Below are 21688 nucleotides of genomic sequence, written 5' to 3'. Positions count from 1 at the left end.
TCTCTAGAAGGCATCAATATTAGAATAACTGAGGTGGAAGAACGGATAAGTGGCCTGGAAGATAAAATAGTGGAAATAACTACTTCAGAGCAGAATAAAGAAAAAAGAATGAAAACAACTAAGGACAGTCTCAGAGACCTCTATGAAAATATTAAATGCATGAATATTTGAATTATAGGGGTCTCAGAAGAAGAAGAGAAAAAGAAAGGGACTGAGAAAACACCTAAAGAGATTTTAGATGAAAACTTCCCTAATATGGGAAAGGAAATAGTTAATCTAAGTCCAGGAAGCACAGAGAGTCCCATACAGGATAAACCCAAGTAGAAACATGCGAAGACACATATTAAACTATCAAAAATTAAATACAAAGAACAAATATTAAAAGCAGCAAGGGATAAATAAAAAAAACAGATTAGAGTATTCCCATAAGGTTAACAGCTGATCTTTCAGCAGGAACTCTGCAAGCCAGAAGGGAGTGGCAGGACATATTTAAAGTGATGAAGGAGAAAAACCTACAAACAAGATTGCTCTACCCAGCAAGGATCTCATTCAGATTTGATGGAGAAATTAAAAGCTGTAAAGATAGGCAAAAGCAAAGAGAATTCACCACCAAACCAGCTATACAACAAATGCTAAAGGAACTCCTCTAGGCAGGAAACACAAGAGAAGGAAAAGACCTACAATAATAAACCCAAGACAATTAAGAAAATGGTAATAGTAACATGCATATCGATAATTACGTTAAATGTAAATTGATTAAATGCTCCAACCAAAAGACAGAGACTGCCTGAATGGATACAAAAACAAGACCCATATATATGCAGTCTACAAGAGACCCATTTCAGACCTAGGGACACATACAGACTGAAAGTGAGGGGATGGAAAAAGATATTCCATGCAAATGGAAATCAAAAGAAAGCTGGAGCAGCAATTCTCACAGACAAAATAGACATTAAAACAAAGACTATTACAAGAGACAATGATGGACCCTACATAATGATCAAGGGATCAATCCAAGAAGAAGATGTAACAATTGTAAATACTTATGCACCTAAGATAGGAGCACCTCAATAAATAAGGCAAATACTAACAGCCATAAAAGGGGAGATCAACAGTAAAACAGTCATAGTAGGTGAGTTTAACACCCCACTTTCACCAATGGACAGATCATCCAAAATGAAATTAAATAAGGAAACACAAGCTTTAATGATACATTAAACATGATGAACTTAATTGATATTTATAGGACATTCCATCCAAAAGCAATAGAATACACATTCTTCTCAAGTGCTCATGGAACACTCTCCAGGATAGATCATATCTTTGGTCACAAATCAAGCCTTGGTAAATTTAAGAAATTTGAAATCGTATAAAGTATCTTTTCCAACCACAATGCTATGAGACTAGACATCAATTACAGGAAAAAATCTGTAAGAAATACAAACACACGGAGGCTAAACAACACACTACTTAATAACAAAGAGATCAATGAAGAAATCAAAGAGGAAATCAAAAAATACCTAGAAACAAATGACAATGAAAACACAACGACCCAAAACCTATGTTATGCAGCAAAAGCAGTTCTAAGAGGGAAGTTTATAGCTATACAAGCCAACCTTAAGAAACAAGAAATATCTCAAATAAACAGCCTAACTTTACACCTAAAGGAATTAGAGAAAGAAGAACAGAAAAAAACCAAAGTTAGCAGAAGGAAAGAAATAATAAATACAGACCAGAAATAAATGAAAAAGAAATGAAGGAAACAATAGCAAATATCAATAAAACTAAAAGCTGGTTCTTTGAGAAGATAAACAAAATTGATAAACCATTAGCAGACTCATCAAGAAAAAAAGGGAGAAGACTCAAATCAATAGAATTAGAAATGAAAAAGGAGAAGTAACAACTGACACTGCAGAAATGCAAAGGATCATGAGAGACTATTACAAGCAACTGTATGCCAATAAAATGGACAATCTGCAAGAAATGGACAAATTCTTAGAAACGCACAACCTTCTGAGAATGAACCAGGAAGAAATAGAAAATATGAGCAGACCAATCACAAGCACTGAAATTGAAACTGTGATTAAAAATTTTCCAACAAACAAAAGCCCAGGACCAGATGGCTTCACGGGCGAATTCTATCAAACATTTAGAGGAGAGCTAACACCCATCCTTCTCAAACTCTTCCAAAATACAGCAGAGGGAGTAACACTCCCAAACTCTTTCTACGAGGCCACCATCACTCTGATACCAAAACCAGACAAAGATGTCACAAAGAAAGAAAACTGCAGGCCAATATCACAGATGAACACTGATGCAAAAATCCTCAACAAAATACTAGTAAACATAATCCAAAAGCACACTGAAAGGATCATACACCACGATCAAGAGGGGTTTATTCAAGGAATGCAAGGATTCTTCAGTATACGCAAATCAATGTGATACACAATATTAATAAATTGAAGGAGAAAAACCATAGGATAATTTCAATAGGTGCAGAGACAGCTTTCGACAGAATTCAACACCTATTTATGATAAAAACCCTCCAGAAAGTAGGCATAGAGGAAACTTTCCTCAACATAATCAAGGTCATATAGGACAAACCCACAGCCAACATTGTCCTCAATGGTGAAAAAGTGAAACCATTTCCAGTAAGATCAGGAACAAGACAAGGTTGCCGACTCTCACCAGTATTTGAAAATGACTATTCTACAGAAAGCAATCTACAGATTCAATGCAATGCCTATCAAATAATTACTGGCATTTTTCACAGAACTAGAACAAAAAATTTCACAATTTGTCTGGAAACACAAAAGCCCCCGTATAGCCAAAGCAATCTTGAGAACGAAAAACGGAGCTGGAGGAATCCAGCTCCCTGACTTCAGACTGTACTACAAAGCTACAGTCATGAAGACAGTATGGTACTGGCACAAAAACAGAAAGATAGATCAATGGAACAGGATAGAAAGCTCAGAGATAAACACATGCACATATGGTCACCTTATCTTTGGTAAAGGAGGCAAGAATATACAGTGGAGAAAAGACAGCCTCTTCAATAAGTGGTGCTGGGAAAACTGGACAGCTACATGTAAAAGAATGAAATTAGAACACTCCCTAACACCATACACAAAAATAAACTCAAAATGGATTAAAGACCTAAATGTAAGGGCAAGCACCATCAAACTCTTAGAGGAAAACACACACAGAACACTCCATGACATAAATCTCAGCAAGATCCTCTTTTACCTACCTCCTAGAGAAATGGAAATAAAAACAAAAACAAACAAATGGGATCTAATGAAACTTAAAAGCTTTTGCACAGCAAAGGAAACCATAAACAAGACAAAAGGAAAACCCTCAGAATGGGAGAAAATATTTGCAAATGAAGCAACTGACAAAGGATTAATCTCCAAAACATACAAGCAACTCATGCAGCTCAATATCAAAAAACCAAACAACCCAATCCAAAATGGGCAGGAGACCTAAATAGAGATTTTTTCAAAGAAGATATACAGATTGCCAACAAACACCTGAAAGAATGCTCAACATCATTAATCATTAGAGAAATGCAAATCAAAGCTACAATTAGATATCATCTCACACCGGTCAGAATGGCCATCATCGAAAAATCTAGAAACAATAAATGCTGCAGAGGGTGTGGAGAAAAGGGAACCCTCTTGCAGTGTTGGTGGGAATGTAAATTGATACAGGCACTGTGGAGAACAGTATGGAGGTTCCTTGAAAAACTAAAAATAGAACTACCATATGACCCAGCAATCCCACTACTGGGCATATATCCTGAGAAAACCATAATTCAAAAAGAGTCATGTACCAAAATGTTCATTGCAGCTCTATTTACAATAGCCAGGACATGGAAGCAACCTAAGTGTCCATAAACAGATGAATCAATAAAGAAGATCTGGCACATATATACCATGGAATATTACTCAGCCATAAAAAGGAATGAAACTGAGTTATTTGTTGTGAGGTGGATGGACACAGACACTGTCATACAGAGTGAAGTAAGTCAGGAAGAGAGAAACAAATAGCGTGTGCTAACACATATATATGGAATCTAAAAAAGGAAAGGAATAAAAAGTTCAGAAGAACCTAGGGGCAAGATCGGAATACAGATGCAGACCTACTTGAGAATGGACTTGAGGATATGGGGAGGGGGATGGTAAGCTCGGACAAAGTGAGAGATTGGCATGGACATATATACACTACCAAACGTAAAATTGATAGGTAGAGGGGGGCAGCCACATGACACAGGGTGATCAGCTCGTTGCTTTGTGACCACCTGGAGGGATGGGATGGGGAGTGTGGGAGGGAGGGAGATGCAAGAGGGCAGAGATATGGGGACATGTGTGTATGTGTAACTGATTGACTTTGTTGTAGAGCAGAAACTGACACACCATTGTAAAGTAGGTATACTCTAATAAAGATGTTAAAATAAAGTTATAATAAATGATGGTCATAGAATGTTGAACATTCATCATTAGTAGGTACTGTACAATATACGCAACTACTGTCTTTCACAAGTGATTTGTATGCTTATCAAGAGTAAGTTGTATTTGTTTCCAGATCTCTAATCAGCTTTACTATAATTAAACAGTTTAAATGTAACATAACAGGATGAAATATAAGTGTAAAGAGAATTGTTCTGTTTACAAAAATTAAGTATTTTGTAAAGACTCAAAAGTGAATTAGTAAAAAAAAAAAACTACTGTCAAATTAGAGGTGCTCAAGATAACTGTAAAAGGCTAGGAGAAATAAAAAAATTAAACAGGATTCTGCACTCATATTATTTAAAAAATATTTTTAAGTGTTGACTTGATGTTTGGGACTTCCCTGGCAGTCCAGTGGTTAAGACTCCTTGCTTCCACTGCAGGCGGTGCAAGTTAGATCCCTGGTCAGTGCAACTAAATCCCGCGTGCTGCGTGGGTGTGGCCCCCCCAGCCAAAAAAAGGTGTTCATTAGATTTTAAAGAAACCTCTAAACTGCAAACAGTAGAAGACATATTACAGATATGGATAATTATAAGAAAGATGTTATGGACCTTTAACTAGGAGACTCATACTCATAGAAAAGTCCTACTTCAAAAGACAGAGAAATGAACACACATTATGTTTTAAATTGAAATAAAATATTTAAGATACATATTTATGATTTTTAAAAAACTTCTTGCTTTAAGATTTTCAATTAATTGTTAACTACTGGTCCTGATAATATCAAATTAGAAGGCTCCTATTGTATACCTACAAGTTTTTATATAGTTTTGGGCAGGGGAGTCACAGATTCTCTTAAGTCTATCATGGATCTCAGGATAAGAACCCATGTTTTCTCCCTCCCTCTCTCTCTCTCTCTCTCTCTCTCTCTCTCTCTCTCTCTCTATATATATATATATATATATATATACACACATATGTATATATATTACAATTCACTAGATATTACATGTGATGCTGTTATATGACAGTCAAAGAAAAGCAAAGGTCTCAACTCTAGGAATTAAAGAAAAATCATTATTTAACTACAGAAGAACTTTTAGGAACTCACATTAATATCTTTTACCATAGAACTTTTTATTTGGAGTCCTGCAATTCTTTTGTTTATTTTCCTTCTGTTAAAGTAAAATTAAACTTCATACTTTATTTATTTATTTATTTATTTATTTGCAGTATGTGGGCCTCTCACTGTTGTGGCCTCTCCCATTGCAGAGCACAGGCTCTGGACGCGCAGGCTCAGTGGCCATGGCTCATGGGCCCATCTGCTCCACGGTATGTGGGATCTTCCTGGACTGGGGCATGAACCCGTGTCCCCTGCATCGGCAGGCGGACTCTCAACAACTGCGCCACCAGGGAAGCCCCATACTTTATTTTTAAAATTAAAAATAAGATGCATACTATACTATGATCCTGTTCTTACGAAACTGTATCTATTCATCCATCTATGTTTCTATGTCTATGTATGCATGAAGAAATGTCTAGAATAGCATTCTATCAAATTTTAACACATATTTTTCTGGATGGAAAAATTTCAGGTGGTTAGTTGGTTTTTTCTTATTCTGTTTTGTAATGCTTAAATTATTTAAGAATTAGTAGGTACCAATTTTATTAAAAAACCCCACAAAGTCATTATTCTAAACAAAAACAATCAGTGGCAGCATCATGCACTGGGAAGAGAAATGGACAGGGAAGCAAGATGTCTGAAACTGAATAGAACCCTGGACAAATCAGTCACTGGAACTTCTCTGGGCCACAGTTTCCAAATTGGCAAATGAGAAAATGAGGAAGTTGAACCTAATGAGCTCAAAGGTTTCTTTTAGTACTAACATTATATGAACTTAAGTGGCTAATTCCTATGTAAATTCTTAGAAAATATTTTAAAAAATAAGTTTATCATTTTATCCATCAATTACCTCAAGTTTAACTAGATTTAATGAATAATGCTCTCTTCCTTTGCTGTAAGCTTTTATAGCTTGATCATATTAGAAACTACATAGGGCACTATATCCTTGACATTCTCAAAATACTAAATAGGCAGCTTTATCGACATCAATAATTAAAGAGATGAAGTAATGAGAATACAAGTACAGAAAGTCCTGGTAACACCACACAATACTTCACATGTGAGGGGGAAATGTTAAATGTTGGTAATTAAAGGAGAAGGAATGGAAGAAAAAAACTATATCCTAAAGCTCTCCTTCTCAATCCAAATATGTATTAAAAAATAAAATAACAATACTGACACAAACTCTTCAAATCATTAGGAGAATCTTTGGATTTGTAGGGTAAACTCACAAGAAAATGACAAAACAACTATAATACGGATTTCAAAATTGAGTGTGCATATGTATTTTTTTTAATCCTCAGAAGCCTCTGTTTTCTATCAGTTGGTTATTTCTTGCATTATTTTAAATTGCTGAACTGACAACTGCCAGCAGGTATAATTTTCTGTTAATTAAAAACTGAATTTTACACAGCTCAACAATGGAGCAGTATTTCTCCCCATAAATTCTAATTCATTGTCTCTGAACTTAACCCTCAAATCAGCATTTACTTCCTTGAATAATATTTAAACAAATTCATCCTATTTATTTGTGATAATCATGTAATCAACCATGGCATTTACCACGCTGAGATGCTGATGTGATTTTGCCAACATAAGAGAATACCAACTATATTTCTCTGAAAATTAAATGTTGCAGGTGCTGTATGACATTTAAGCATTGTCACACTGAGAGTTTAAACAAGTACTGAAATGAAGCTATTGCTTAAAAAGAACTTACCTTTGCAATTATTACTGATTGAACAGGGTAGCAAACAGTTGCTCCTAAAGTGGCCAGTCCCAGTGGATAAGCAATTCTCTTAAACCTAGAACCTATGACATTCAAACAAACTATTAAACTCCAAACAGATGCTACCAGAGACTTGATGCTTTTATAACTTTCAGGCTTTCTTTGTTCCCCTTTAAGCCATCACCCTATGTTAAATTTTCTTTAGGTAATAATACCAATCAAGATGATAGGTAAAATGTCTTTAAGTATTACAGTTCAATTAATACCCCTTAGTTGTCATGTCTAATTTAAGAAAGGTATACTCAATCTAACATTGATAATTACCTACACAAAGGGGGTTGATGATTTTCTTCTTTTAAAAAACTAGGTATTTTTTCATGTCCTAAGAAACCCACAGTTGTAACCACATTTTTTTCAAGTATCTAATAAAACATGACAATATAGAGAATTAATCAACTACCATTTTTGTGACACCATGTTAAACTGAAATGGACTCTTCAGAGATCCTTTTTTGATTAAGTCCTTAGATAGCTAAAGGATCCAACTAACTGGTCAGCTAAGGATTTTAAAAGGAACATAATTCCTTCGTGTCACTGATTTTGAATACTAAAGTAACAATTTAATAGAGAAGAAGAAATATCATATGATGCCGCTTATATGCAGAATCTTTTAAAAATGTGACAAATGAGCTTATTTACAAAACAGAAACAGACTCACAGACTTGGAGAACAAACTTATGGTTACCAGGGGGGGATGGGTAGTGGGGAGAGATAGGGAGTTTGGGATTGACTTGTACACATCACTACTATATGTAAAATGGATAACCAACAAGGACTTACTGTATAGCAGAGGAAACTCTGCTCAATATTCTGTAACAACCTAATTGAGAAAAGAAATTGAAAAAGAATAGATACATGTATATGTAAAACTGAATCACTTTGTTGTACACCTGAAACTAACACAACATTGTTAATCAACTGTACTCCAATATAAAATAAAAAGTTAAAAAAATTGCAAGTAACTTGCAATAATTCATTCATTTCCAAAAGTGCCTTAACTAAGCATCTGAGTCATTTTCAAACTTTTTTTTTTAATAGCAAAATCCTTTAAAAAAGTCTTTCAAATAGAATCTCACCTGGAACTTCATATATAAAACTTACAGACTTGAAGCTACTCTGGTTAGCCTGAGGGAGTGAAGCTCATTATCAAGCCCTATCTACACCGCTTTTTCCTTATCCCTATACAACCCCTAAACACTTCCATGGAACCCTAGGTTCTATTAAATAGTGTGAAACCCACCACTCTAAGCCACAGCTTAGTTCCAACAGACTGTTGGTTGAAAACAATATGTATTTTAAATGCTTGTCTGGGTACCCTGGACTGTAAATGTGATCTGGACAATTAGATGATGGGGTTTCTAATTAGGGTAAGTACTTTTATTTTCTGGAACAGCTCTTACAACCCTTAATTTAAAAATGAGACACCCTATCTGGTATATCAGTAAAGACTATGATGAAAAATACCTGGCAATGTTTGCAGGCAACTTTACAGTTTAGGGTAGGTAAAAACAAGATGTATTTATCTGTCCAGTTTAACTATTAGTAAGGAGGCCTTCTACAGTCATGTCTACAACAGACAGAGCATTGAGGGAGGTGGGTAGTAGGCTGCTTCAACCTTTACTGTAGCTTTCCTTTAAATATTGACAGGTTTTTGTGATACTGGGAAAGAGGGTCTAGCTATATTAAAATATGTCTTGCTCACTATTATTCTAGTATCTGTAGTTTGGTTGTTGATTTTACTGACCTAGCATCCTTTAATGTAGGTTTCCTTGACTCAGCCAAATTCCCCTAATTGTGCTGTTCCTAAACTTGGAAGGTGGCAGTTTTTCCTTGATGTGTCATCTTATTTTATTTTTTATTTACTTTTTCTGTAGTTGTTATACTTTTTTGAAACCTTTCAACACATTTTTGACCAGAGATGTATTATGGCCACAGGTGTCAGTTTCTGCAAAAATCCCCCAGTCAATAATGTGTTAAAATTGAAGTATAGTTAATTTACAATGCTGTGTTAGTTTCAGGTGTACAGCAAAGTGATTCAGTTATATATATTTTCTTTCAGATTCTTTTCCATTATAGGTTATTCCAAGATATTGAATATAGTTCTCTGTGTCATATAGTAGGCCCTTATTGTTTATTTTACATATAGTAGTATGTATCTGTTAATCCCAAACTCCTAATTTACCTCCCTACACCCCCATCTCCGCTATCCCCTTTGGTAACTGTAAGTTTGTTTTCTATGTCTGTAAGTCTATTTCTGTTTTGTAAATAAGTTCATTTACATAATTTTTTTTAGATTCCACATATAAGTGATATCACATGATATTTGTCTTTCTCCATCTGACTTACTTCACTTAGTATGATAATCTCTAGGTCCATCCATGTTGCTGCAAATGGCATTATTTCATTCTTTTTTATGGCTGAGTAATATTCCATTGCATATACACACACACACACACACACACACACACACACACACAATGGAATATTTCTCACACACACCACATCTTTGTTATTATTTTCAATATTAAAAAGACTTACATTCATCCTCTCTTTACTTGATATGAAAGGCCAGTTTACAAGAAAATAAATTTCACTTGGGTTCAATAGCCCTACTCCTGTAAGTAGAAAGGACTCTAGACACAAAACACTAACTAGCTATGTAATATGTACTATGAAATCATTGAATGATTTCCTTTCTCTGGACCTCTAGCTGTAGCATTATAGGGTTAGACTAAACCAACATCTTTCATACATTTTTGACCATGACTCATACTAAAGAACAAATTTTACATTATGACCTCTCTCTCTCTCTGTTTCTGTCTCTGACGTTTCTCTCTTTCACACACACACATACACACTCCACTGAAACAGAAGTTTCACAATATTTATCCATACTGAGTACAAAACACTCTGATATTTGCTATTGTCCTCTATTATATTTTTTAATAAAATGCTTCCTGAGAGCCACCACATTTATTTCATTACCTACTTATATACTGAGCTCTGTAATTTGAAAAATACTGGGTTAGATTATTCTAGCTCTGACACTTGGAGTCATTGTGAATGACCTAAGGAACAGTTTCTCTTACAAGTGGATTATGAGTTTCTCACTGAGAAATGAGTAATATGCTTTGGCCGGTTTCATTCAAAATTTAATTCTTTCTCTTATTGTTACATGTGGTGATCCTGATTTTCAATGTCTTTCCTAATGAATAATTTATAACATGTATTCAATTAGAAGTTGCATATAGTGTTAGAATAAAAAATATGATACAAGCTATGATTAATACTAGCTATAGGGAAGATCTATTGGGATAAGATATATGGGCTAGAGTTAGAATGCTGGAATGTTCTTATAATTCAGATGTTTTGTATCTGATTAGGTGTACTTGGGTTAAGGCTACTTTAAGGACTAAAGCTGAGCAAACCAACCATAACATATCTGATGTCAGATTCCAGGTTGGTTCAGAGCTGTGACTTGCAACAACATGTAATTTAATTTGCGGACAATGACTGGCACTGGGGACAGAGGATGAATGGAAGGTGCCCCAGATGGCTACTGACCAGAGAACTGCACCAGCTTAGTAAGGGCTTAGGTGAGGAGTGGAGGCAGTAATCCTACTGAGAGAGATTTCTATACCCAGAGATGGAAGATGGGCAAATACAAAATTCAGCATGTGCTTATGAATGAGTTATTTAGTGATGTGCAGAAAAGAGTTAACATATGCCCAAGACTGCCATTGTTAGAAAGGCATGCTTACAGGACTGGCCATTGGCTGGCATCTGGGAACCTGACTGGTAAGCAGTTCACTACACTAACAGAAAATGTTCCCTGAATCAGAAGAGTGGTACAGTAAGTCCCCTACATACAAATGAGTTCCATTCAGAGAGCGTGTTTGTAAGTCCAATTTGTTTGTTAAGTCCAACAAAGTTAGTCCTAGGTACCCAACTAACACAATCAGCTATACAGTACTGTACTGTAATAGGTTTAAAATACTTTTCACACAAATAATACATAAAAAACAAACACAAAAAATAAAGAAAACATTTTTAATCTTACAGTACAGTACCTCGAGAAGTACAGAAATACAGTACAACAGCTGGCATACAGGGGCTGGCATCGAGTGAACAAGCAAGGAGAGTCACTGACTGGAGGAGGGAGAGGAAATGGGAGATGTAGAGCTGAAGGATCATCAGCAACAGGAAATAGAGGGCAAGCTGCAATTTCACTCATGCCTGACGTTGATGGCATAGGTTCTGGCTCCTTGCTGGATTCATTTCTATCTACCCTCTAAAAGAAACGATCCAGTGATGTCTGGGTAGTAGCTCTTTTTTTCTCGTCACAGATGACACTGTAGCACTGGATTGCATTCTGAACGGCTACTGCAACCTTTGTGTACCATTCTACGTTAGGGTCCTGTGCCTCAAAAACTAAGAAAATCCCCTTGCCATTTCCTGCGCCGTGTATCTCTTCAGTTCTTCAGTTACTTCTTCCTTTTGTCTCTCTTCATCCTTTCTCTGGGCCTCCAATTCCATCAGGTCTTCGTTACTAAGCTCCTCATGTTGCACAGAAAGCAGTTCAATGAAGTCGCCCTCTTGCAGATCTAGCTCCAGCTTCTCGCTGAGGGTCACTAAGTTGCTGAAGACCTCTTTGGACTCCTCATCCACCTTTTCAAATCCACAAAAATTGTGAACAAACTGCGGGCAAAGGTTCTTCCAAACCCCATTCATGGTGATGGCCGTAACCTCACGCCAAGCAAAGTCAATGTATTTTATGGTCTTGTAGATGTTATAGTCCTTCCAAAATTGTCGCAAGGTTGTTCCTGATTCGTCACTTGCCTTTACTTCCTGACGAAAAGTGTGACGTAAATAATATTTCTTGAAAGTGGCTATAACTCCCTGGTCCATAGGTTGGCTGAGCGATGTAGTATTCGGTGGTAGATGCTCTACTTTGACATTGGGATGAAAGTCATCCATGAATGGGGGGTGGCCTGGAGCACTGTCGAGCAGCAAAAGAATGTTGAATGGGACGTCCTTCTCCAAGCAATATTTCCCTACCTCCAGAATAAAGTGGTGGAAAAAGCAGTACTGGAAAATGGCCTCTGTAACCCAGGCTTTGGGGTTACTCTTCCACACAACAGGAAGAGAGCCCTTGGCTGTTTTAAAGGGCTCTTGGGTTCTCTGAATGATAAACTAAGAGAGGCTTCAGCTTCATCTTGCTGGAAGCACTGCCACCAAACAACAGAGTTAGCCTACCCTTTGCTGCTTTATAGCCTGGCATCAACTTTTCTTCCTTGCTGATATAACTTCGGTCTGGCATCCTCTCCCAGTACAGTCCTGTCTCATCCACATTAAAAACCTGCTCGGGTAAATACACACCTTCATCAATAATTTCCCGAAACATTTTAGGAAATTCCCAGGCAGCTACCATATCTACACTCACAGCCTCGCCACTTACTTTTATGTTGTAAATGTTGGCTCTAGCCTTGAACCGATGAAGCCAGCCATGCCTGGCATTAAAAGATGGGCCCTCTGATTCTTTGCTGTATTTGTTCTTCAAGTCTTTATAAAGGCTTTTACCTTCCCCTTGAACCAGCATTAAGCTAAGTGGGACTTAACGCTGATGCTGATCCTGCATCCACACACTGAGAAGTTTCACCATGTCCTCCATCACTTTTCCACGCTTCTTTGATATTATTGTCCACATCACTGGCACAATAGACTTCACATGTTCCACGATCTTGTTCTTTAGAATCTTGCCGATGGTTGAGTGATTCATGTTATAAGAAAGAGTGACGTCTACCATCTTTTCGCCTCGCTCTACTCTCTCAATTATTTTCACTTTTGTTTCCATCGTTATCACTTGGTGCTTCTTAGCAATGCCAGACACGTGAACTAACTTACATGATTGGACATGTGAATGCCTGTTTGCATCTCTGAAAGTTTGCAACTTGAAGTTTCATATGTAGGGGACTTACTGTACACTGTGCTTAAACTGTTTATATAAATAAATTCAGAAATTAATATAATGGCATTAAAAGAAAGAGTATATATTTTTAACCCTACCTTTTCTCGCTGAAATGAAGCCTGCCAATCCTGAAACTGTAATCACTCCAATTTTCGGAAGAAAATCTCGAGGTGGATTCTTCAAATAGACATATGCATCTCAAGAAATCATTTAAAAAATAATATAACTAACTTACTATAATTGACATTCTATATAGGTATGATGAAGAAAAGTTAGAGATTTGCTAAGATAATAGCAGATGGTTTAAACATTCTTCAAAAGAACTACACAAAATAATGATTTGAGCAGCAACTTAAAAAGCCAGTTGTTAATAGTTACTTGTTACAAAATAAAATCTTCCTTCCACAGCTGATTTAATGGTATTTGTTTCCTTAATACAGGCGATTATTACACTTTAATGAAATATAATGCTAGAGTGTACACTAGCATTATATGGATTAAGATGAATTACTATAAAGCAAATTCCTCATTGTGTATGTATTATATTCTTATAATGGAAATGCTTCTGGCCTTATCTGTTCAAACATTGGTAGGATCTAGTAAGAACTGAAATAGATACTTTAGCAGGAAACTTTGAATAACAGTCTAAGGAAGCATTCAGCTATGACTCTGCTTGCCACTACTCCCCAGTAAACTCAGAGAAGCCATTGCTCTTGGTTAAAACCAATGAGCAGAATGAGAAGTGAGTCTAGACAAAAAATAGATGGAAAGGGGGCAGAGGTCCAAATTTCTTGGCTTTTTATATATTTAAATGGTTTCTGGTTCCATGCAATCCAAAAAACACACTCTTCTATCATAATTATTTATTTATTATTTATTTAATGGAATTTAATCATATTCTTCAAGGTTGATGAGGAATATAATTTGGACTTAATTGGAATTAATTCCTACACACATTAAATAATGATAATACATACACAGAGGCATTTCAACATCACAGAGGCATTTAAAATTTTAGGTGTCCTTTCTGTCCCCCAATACACATTTATTTTGACAACTGGCTTAGTCTAAAAAATGTTAGGGAGCTATACCTGCTGCCAAACAACATTATCAAACTAACGAGTCAAACACAATTGTTTTCCAACACTAGCTCAAATATTCTAGGGTGACTAATTGATATCGTGTTTCTTAGCAATCAATAGCAAAATACTATGCATTTTAACATCAAATAGTACTTATTTAAACTAATTAATAACAATGGAGATATATGTTTAATTTATGCTGTATGAGTATACAATATAAGTTTCGTAGCTAAAACAGCCAGTTTGAGTCCAGGTGTTGCCACTTACTAGCTATGTGACCTTGGTAATCTACTTAACCCCTCTAAACCCCAGTTTCCTCATCTGTAGAATGGGAGTCATTATAATACCAACATCCAGAAATTTGCTACAAAATAAAATTAGATAAATTATGTAACATGCTCATCATAATGCCTCAACATATAATTGCTAAATAAATAACAGATACTATTGCTTTGTTATTATTATTATAAACTGCTATATAGAGTATCTTCTGAGTTGGTAAAACATGATAATGGATAACATACCAAGTTTATTTTTTTCACATTTAAACCTTGCAAGTTAAAAAGACAATAGAACATTTCTAATTATAGACAGTTCACTCAACCTACCTTTTCCAAATTGTACTGTATCCATTATCCCATATTTCATGAAGACATAAACACCCTAAGTAAAAAGGGGGAAAAAAGGACATCTGCATTTTTGAAGATGTTGACAATTAGGTCAAATAGCCCACATCTTTGAGATTATATGAAATTGCACCAAAATCTAAATCTAGTTTTCCTGTTTATTCTCTATGTGGACACTTGTTGAACTTAGCTTCTCTTCACTTCTTGCTTTTCATTCTATTTAACATGGATAATACTTGTTTGCTATATTCCTCACATAAATGGGTAAAGTAATGCCAATAAAATAATCAGAGCAGCTCACAGAAAAGTTATTACAGAAGTACAAAGATTTATCATCTTATTTTATGATAGCGTAGAAAAATGAATGGAATTTTTTAGAAGCATGAAGAGAGGTATATTTCAGCTTAGAAGCAACATCTGATTAATAAAGATGAGGCAGCAACAACATAATGATTTGTGGAGAAAACAACAAAAAGCCTAAAGAAAAGTGCTTCATCTTCTCCCCTTTTCTTAGTGTTCATTAGAATGAGAAAAATAAATCTAAATAAGACATTTATCTTAGAATAGAAATCATCCTACACAGACTAGTGTCCATCTTGTTTTCAACAGGAACATAAATTACCTGCAAATCAAGATTATATTAGCCCACTGAAGGGATTAAAGCTTTAAATCAAAGATTCTTTTTACCTGTTTCTAACTATTTATTTTAATGCAAGAAATATTGTTAAACACATTTTTTGATATGTACTATCTCAAGTACATCAGAAGAAAAATGAAGGCATGGAATAATTTACCCATAGTAACTGCCCACAGTCATGCTGTACTCTATTGATAAAACTAGAAAACACAGTCTAAATATGTGGTCTCCATCTCTGAACTAGTTGCTATGAAACCATGGGATAAAAACAAAAAAAGAGATTTTCAAAGCAAAGACAATAGATATTATTATATTAGATAGGAAAGAATTAAATTATTTCTATTGATATATCTTGGTATTAGTAACTTTGTCTCAGACAGATACTTTCACGATGATCAGATGCAGAAGTTCATCCTGTTCATCATGGTTTAAAGCTGTACAAACCAACACAGATCCTAACTGCCACTGAGCTACTTCTCCTTGGGGACTGTCTCTTGAGAAAATTTCACCTCAAAATTATAATGCTTACTGATCAGTTGATTGGGAATAATGTAACTGTTGAGGAAGAAAACTTTGGGGAAATTTTCCTTAGCTGTGTTTAGGAATTCACTTTTACCACTGGAGGTCGCTGCTACCTAAATTTCGAAACACTAAGGAGTAGGAATAGAAATTGAATTTGCCCTGCGATTCTAAGTTTAATGCAGAATGTAATTTGAGCCGGAGGTAATTTTTAAAGAATAGATTACATTTTAAGGAGAACATTAGAGAGGAAATGTTTACATTGAAGATGAAATGCATTTGAAAGTGCCCTTCTTCAATCTATTCATTTCAGCATATTACCAGAGTAAAAAGTTCTTTTAGTCTTAAATTGGGTGATAGTAACAATAGCAATTTAAAGATCTCACAGGAACAATTAACCTCACTGAAAACAACTTTGAGAACACTACGGAAAATTAGGTGTCAAGAGACTTCAGTCTGAATCATCCAGCTGTTGGCATACAGCCTCAGGGGCATGACTCAGACCCTAATTAGTTAAGCTATTTCCTGCTGAGACCAAACTATTAATAGTGTGTGGTACAACTAGTCAAACTATTAAAAGTGTATTATTAGAATTATAAAAGTCTATTAGAATTGTTTGACAAGCACAAATTAAAAAAAAATAACACCATGTATTCATCAGACGTTTTAAATATCTGAAATGACCAGAGTTCACAGATTTGATATTTCATAAGACCATTAGAATTTTCTTTTTAAAAAGAATGGATTAGAAACAAGAAAAAGCGCAAGGGTTCACAATTGGATAGGTTAGACTTGAGGAAAAGTTTTGTGGTTATTAGGTCAGAATGATGAAAACAATGGTACCACCATTATCATTATGACACTGACACTGCAGATGTTGATGTTAGCACACATCTATGTTGACGCGATGATTATGAAGCAGCAGTATTGTACTAGCTTACTCCACCCCTCTGCTGCTGGATAATGCTGATTGAAGGCTAAGTATTAAAATAAGGTGAATTCTATTTTGCCCAATAGCTGACTATAGTCAAAACGGTCTTATGAACTAAACCTAACAAGTGAATATTTTACTCAGCCAAATAACTAACAATGCAGAAGTAATCTCAGAACTTCATATAAAAGGTCAAGCAATGTTTTGTACATGCCACGTGACATAAATGCTTGCTGAACTACTTTAATCTATGCAGTAGTGGTAGAGTAGATTAAATATGGCCACAAATTCTTTGCTGCTACTCATATTGAGAGATGGTATCTAATTCCCCTCCCATAAAAACTGGGTTGGCCTTAATGACTTCATTTAACAACAGAATGCTGTAGAAGTAACCTTCCTGGACACCTGAAGACAGGTAAGAAGCTTGGCAAATTCTGACTAAGGCCTCTTGCAACATATTCTCTAGGAGCCCTGAACTGTCCATGTAAGTTATCTGACTACCTGAGGCCAGGTGTGGATGCTTCAGTCAACATTCCCAGCTGAGCCCAGCCTTCTAGCCATCTGTGACAAGGTGCCAGCGAAGAGAATGAAGCTGTCTTGGACCCTCTAAATCAGCCCATTCACCTGATGAATACCACTGGGTGGCCTCTGTCAACACCACATGCAACAGAAGAATCAGCTGTCTGAAGTCTGATTAAATTTCTGATTCACAAAATCATGAGATAGAACAGTTGCTGTTTTAAACCACTAAGTTTTGCGGTAGTTTGTTACACATCAATGAATAACTGGAACAACTGTTATGTAATAAAATGAGAACCCTCTGATATGAAACCACTATCAGAATTCACTTACCTTGCACCAGCCAATATAACGACCAGTTGTAGTGCGAATGGACGCAAAGCCCATTTGTAAATGACCAGGCTGCTCATCAACATATTTAGACTGGAGCGGTGGTGCAGTATATATGGGGAGCTAGAAGGAAAAAAATTCATGTCAAAAATATAAAATAGCTGAACTTCCTTTTCCAGCAGTATGGCAGAATAAGAATCCTCATCAACATTCCTACTGAAAACAACTAAAAATGCTGATAAAATGTATTTTAAGCCAGCTTTTACCTTGATGTCATTTGCTGTAAAACAGATGGTTCATGGAGTATGGGATCAGGAAACAAAACCCAGAATGAGCTTGAGGTGGGCAATCTTACTGGAGAGCCTATAAAATTGGCATCTCAAGGTGCTGCATGCTCAATTTAAGGTTGAACTAGAAATAAACAGTTCACTCCAAGGAACTGTTAGGAAAACTGATTGTCTCAAAGATTGGGCATGGAGTAGAGAGGAAAGAAATATTTCCTAAGAATTGGCAATCACAAGTGAGAACTCATAATGTGCAGCATAAAACTATCTTGATAATCTAAGAAATCTCAAATTAAGTATACATTTAAGGTGCTCCCAGGCTGGTATCCCCCACAGATGCTTGGCAGAAGCAAATGAACATCTCCTCTCTGAAGGAAGCTACCCAGACTTCAAAGATTTACAACAGATAAAGGCCCAAGAAATATGAGACCACAATTTTGAAAAATTAAAAAACACAAAGAAGCAAAATCAGAAAACACAAGGAAGCATCTGGACAAGAGCTAGCAGAAACAACAAAGAGCAGAATCAGAGCCACAAAAAATGTATATACTAGAACATATGGTATCAAATACATATATTTTTTATTTTTAGAGAAATAAAAGAGGAAATTCGAGTTAAGAGCAAGAGACTACAAAAATTACCAAAGCTAATGAAAATAAAGAGAAAGAGAACTTCTAGAACTGGAAATTAAAACAAATAAAGAATTCAATTGATAAGTTTTAATAGATTGGATACAGTTTACAGTTGCTGAGAGATTTTGTGAATTAGTAGACCTAAAGAAATTTTTATGCAAAGAAATGAAAAATAAGTATGAAAGAGATATGTATGATAGAGTGAGAAATATTAATATATGCCTAATCAGAGTTCTAGAGAAAAGGAGAAAGATGGGGCAGAAGTAATATTTGAAGAGAATAGTCAAGATTTTTCCAGAACTTATGAACACTTGACAGGTTCAGAAAACTAACATATCCCAAACAGGATAAATAAAAAGTACTCCACAATTAGAAAAGTCATAGTAAAACTCTATAACACCAAGGACAAAGAGGGGATATTAAAAAAAAAAAAAGCCAGAGAGAAAAGACAGATTACTTTCAAAGGAATAAAAATTAGATAAACTTTGACTTCTCAAAAACAACACTGGAAGGCACAACATAATATCTTCAATGCACTAAAAAAAAAGTAACTTAACTGAGAATTATATACTCAGTAGAATATCTTTTTTTCAAAAATGAGGGGAGAAGGACACATACAGACAAAACCCAAGATAATGTGTAACCAAATGACCCTCAGTGGGAAATTTTAAAACATGTACTTAAGGCAGAAGAAAAATATTCCCATTGAGAAGGTCTGTGATGGAAGAAGGAATGATTAGCAAAGAAAGTGGTAAATACATAGGTAAAACTAAAACAATGAATATATAAAATAATAATTTTTAGGCATGTGTTTAAAAAATAGAACTACATCCCTGAGTATCAATATAGTATAAGTTAGGAAGGGATGTCAGAAATTAAAATGTTCTCGGTTCTTAATATGGTTTGGACAGAGGGTAAATATACTGATGAGACTTGAAATGAATGCAAGTTAAAATTTCTAGGGTGACCAATAAAAGAAAATAAAAAGAAGGCAGAATTAACAAACTATGTTACAGAAAAAAAAAAGAGAGAGAAAATAAAGCAAAGAAAGGAAATAAAAGAACAGAAGAGGTAAGAAAAACAAAAACCACAAAAACTTGGTAGAAATGATTCCAAAGATATTAAAAATTATAATAGATGCAAATGGATAAAATGATCTAGTTGAAAGACAAAGATTACGAGATTGCATTTATAAAATACAGCCAACATTTTGTTTATGAGACATTGTTAAAACAATTATTTAGAAAGGTTAGGGAAAAAAAGGAATAAAAAATACATATTGGGCAAATAGCCACCAAAAGAAAGCTACTATAAGCTATATTAATATTAGACAAAACAGACTTTGAGACAAAAATCATTACTAGAGATCAAGGACCTATATTAAGACAAAAAGTTTAAATAATGAGAGAGTACATTCTTAAACTTGTATGCATTATTAATATATTCTCAAAATACATGAAACAAGGGGAAATAGACAAATTTGCCATCATAGAGGAAGTTTTACTTATTCTCCATGATGGCTGATCAAAAACCAGATTAAAAATAAAAACTAATAGTAACGAGCAGAAGTGGGCAAACTATAGCCCATGGACTAGTCACCAGTTTATGTAAATCAAGTTTTATAGGGTCACCAGCTATACTCATTCATTAACGTATTGTTTACGGCTGCTTTTGTGCTACAACAGCAGTTGAGACGATGTGACAGAGTTACATATGTTTAAAATATTTACTATAGGGCTTTTTAAGAAAAAACTCTATTGACTCCTGGTACAGAAAAATATAATCAACAAGCTTGATCTCACGAACATATATAGCACAGTGCATTGAACAACTGCAAACTACATAATACTTTCAAGCACAAATGGAAATGTATAAAAAACTGACTGCACCCTGGACCACTTCAGGAATTGAAAGTCTTAGGAAATTTCAAAGGACTAATATACAGAACATGTTCTCTTAACACAAAACTCCCACAGCTAAGTCATACTTACTAGTAACAGAATGAGTGTTTTCTTCTTTACATCAGAAACATACAAAATGCCACTCTCACCACTTCTGTTCAACATTTTACTGGACGTTCTAGCCAGTGCATTCAGAAAAGAAAAAGAAATAGAAGACACTAAGTTGGAAAGGAATAAATAAAACTATCTCAAATCGGGAAGATGGCAGAAGAGTAAGACATGGAGATCACCTTCATCCCCCCAGATACACCAGAAATACATCTACACGTGGAACAACTCCTACAGAACACCTAATGAACGCTGGCAGAAGACCTCAGACCTCCCAAAAGGCAAGAAACTCCCCACGTACCTGGGTAGGGCAAAAGAAAAAAGAATAAACAGAGACAAAAGAATAGGGACGGGACCTGCACCAGAGGGAGGGAGTAGTGAAGGAGGAAAAGTTTCCACACACTAGGAAGCCCCTTCATGGGCGGAGACTGCAGGTGGTGGAGGGGGAAAGCTTCCGGGCCGCGGAGGAGAGCACAGCAACAGGGGTGTGGAGGGCAAAGCGGAGAGATTACCGCAGAGAGGATCGGTGCCGACCGGAGAGTACTGGGGTTGGCGGCGTGAACAGAGCCTGCAGGGGTTAGTGCACCACAGCGAGCAGGGAGGGAGTCCGGGGAAATGTGTGGACCTGCTGAAGAGGCAAGAGACTTTTTCTTCCCCCTTTGTTTCCTGGTGTGCAAGGAGAGGGGATTAAGAGCACTTCTTAAAGGAGCTCCAGAGAAGGGCCCAAGCCGCAGCTAACAGTGAGGACCCCAGAGACGGGCATGAGACGCTAAGGCTGCTGCTTCTGCCACC

General features: G+C 35.8%; 1 protein-coding gene across 4 annotated transcripts in view; it reads right to left on the bottom strand.

The window, feature by feature from the left end:
• Positions 1–21688, bottom strand: part of APOOL (apolipoprotein O like) — a 118052-nt gene that overhangs the window by 28177 nt on the left and 68187 nt on the right. For all 4 annotated transcript variants that reach the window (XM_032620769.1, XM_032620771.1, XM_032620768.1 and 1 more), the window contains 4 exons: positions 17975–18094; positions 15018–15072; positions 13426–13524; positions 7292–7383 (listed from right to left, as the gene is read on the bottom strand). In XM_032620769.1, coding sequence (XP_032476660.1) covers positions 7292–7383; positions 13426–13524; positions 15018–15072; positions 17975–18094 — 366 coding nt within the window. The remainder of the gene's footprint in view (positions 1–7291; positions 7384–13425; positions 13525–15017; positions 15073–17974; positions 18095–21688) is intronic.

Source organism: Phocoena sinus, chromosome X, assembly GCF_008692025.1.
Source record: "Phocoena sinus isolate mPhoSin1 chromosome X, mPhoSin1.pri, whole genome shotgun sequence".
Lineage (NCBI taxonomy): Eukaryota > Metazoa > Chordata > Mammalia > Artiodactyla > Phocoenidae > Phocoena > Phocoena sinus.
The sequence above is the reverse complement of the archived record's forward strand: the minus strand, read 5'-3'. Positions and strand labels throughout refer to the sequence as shown.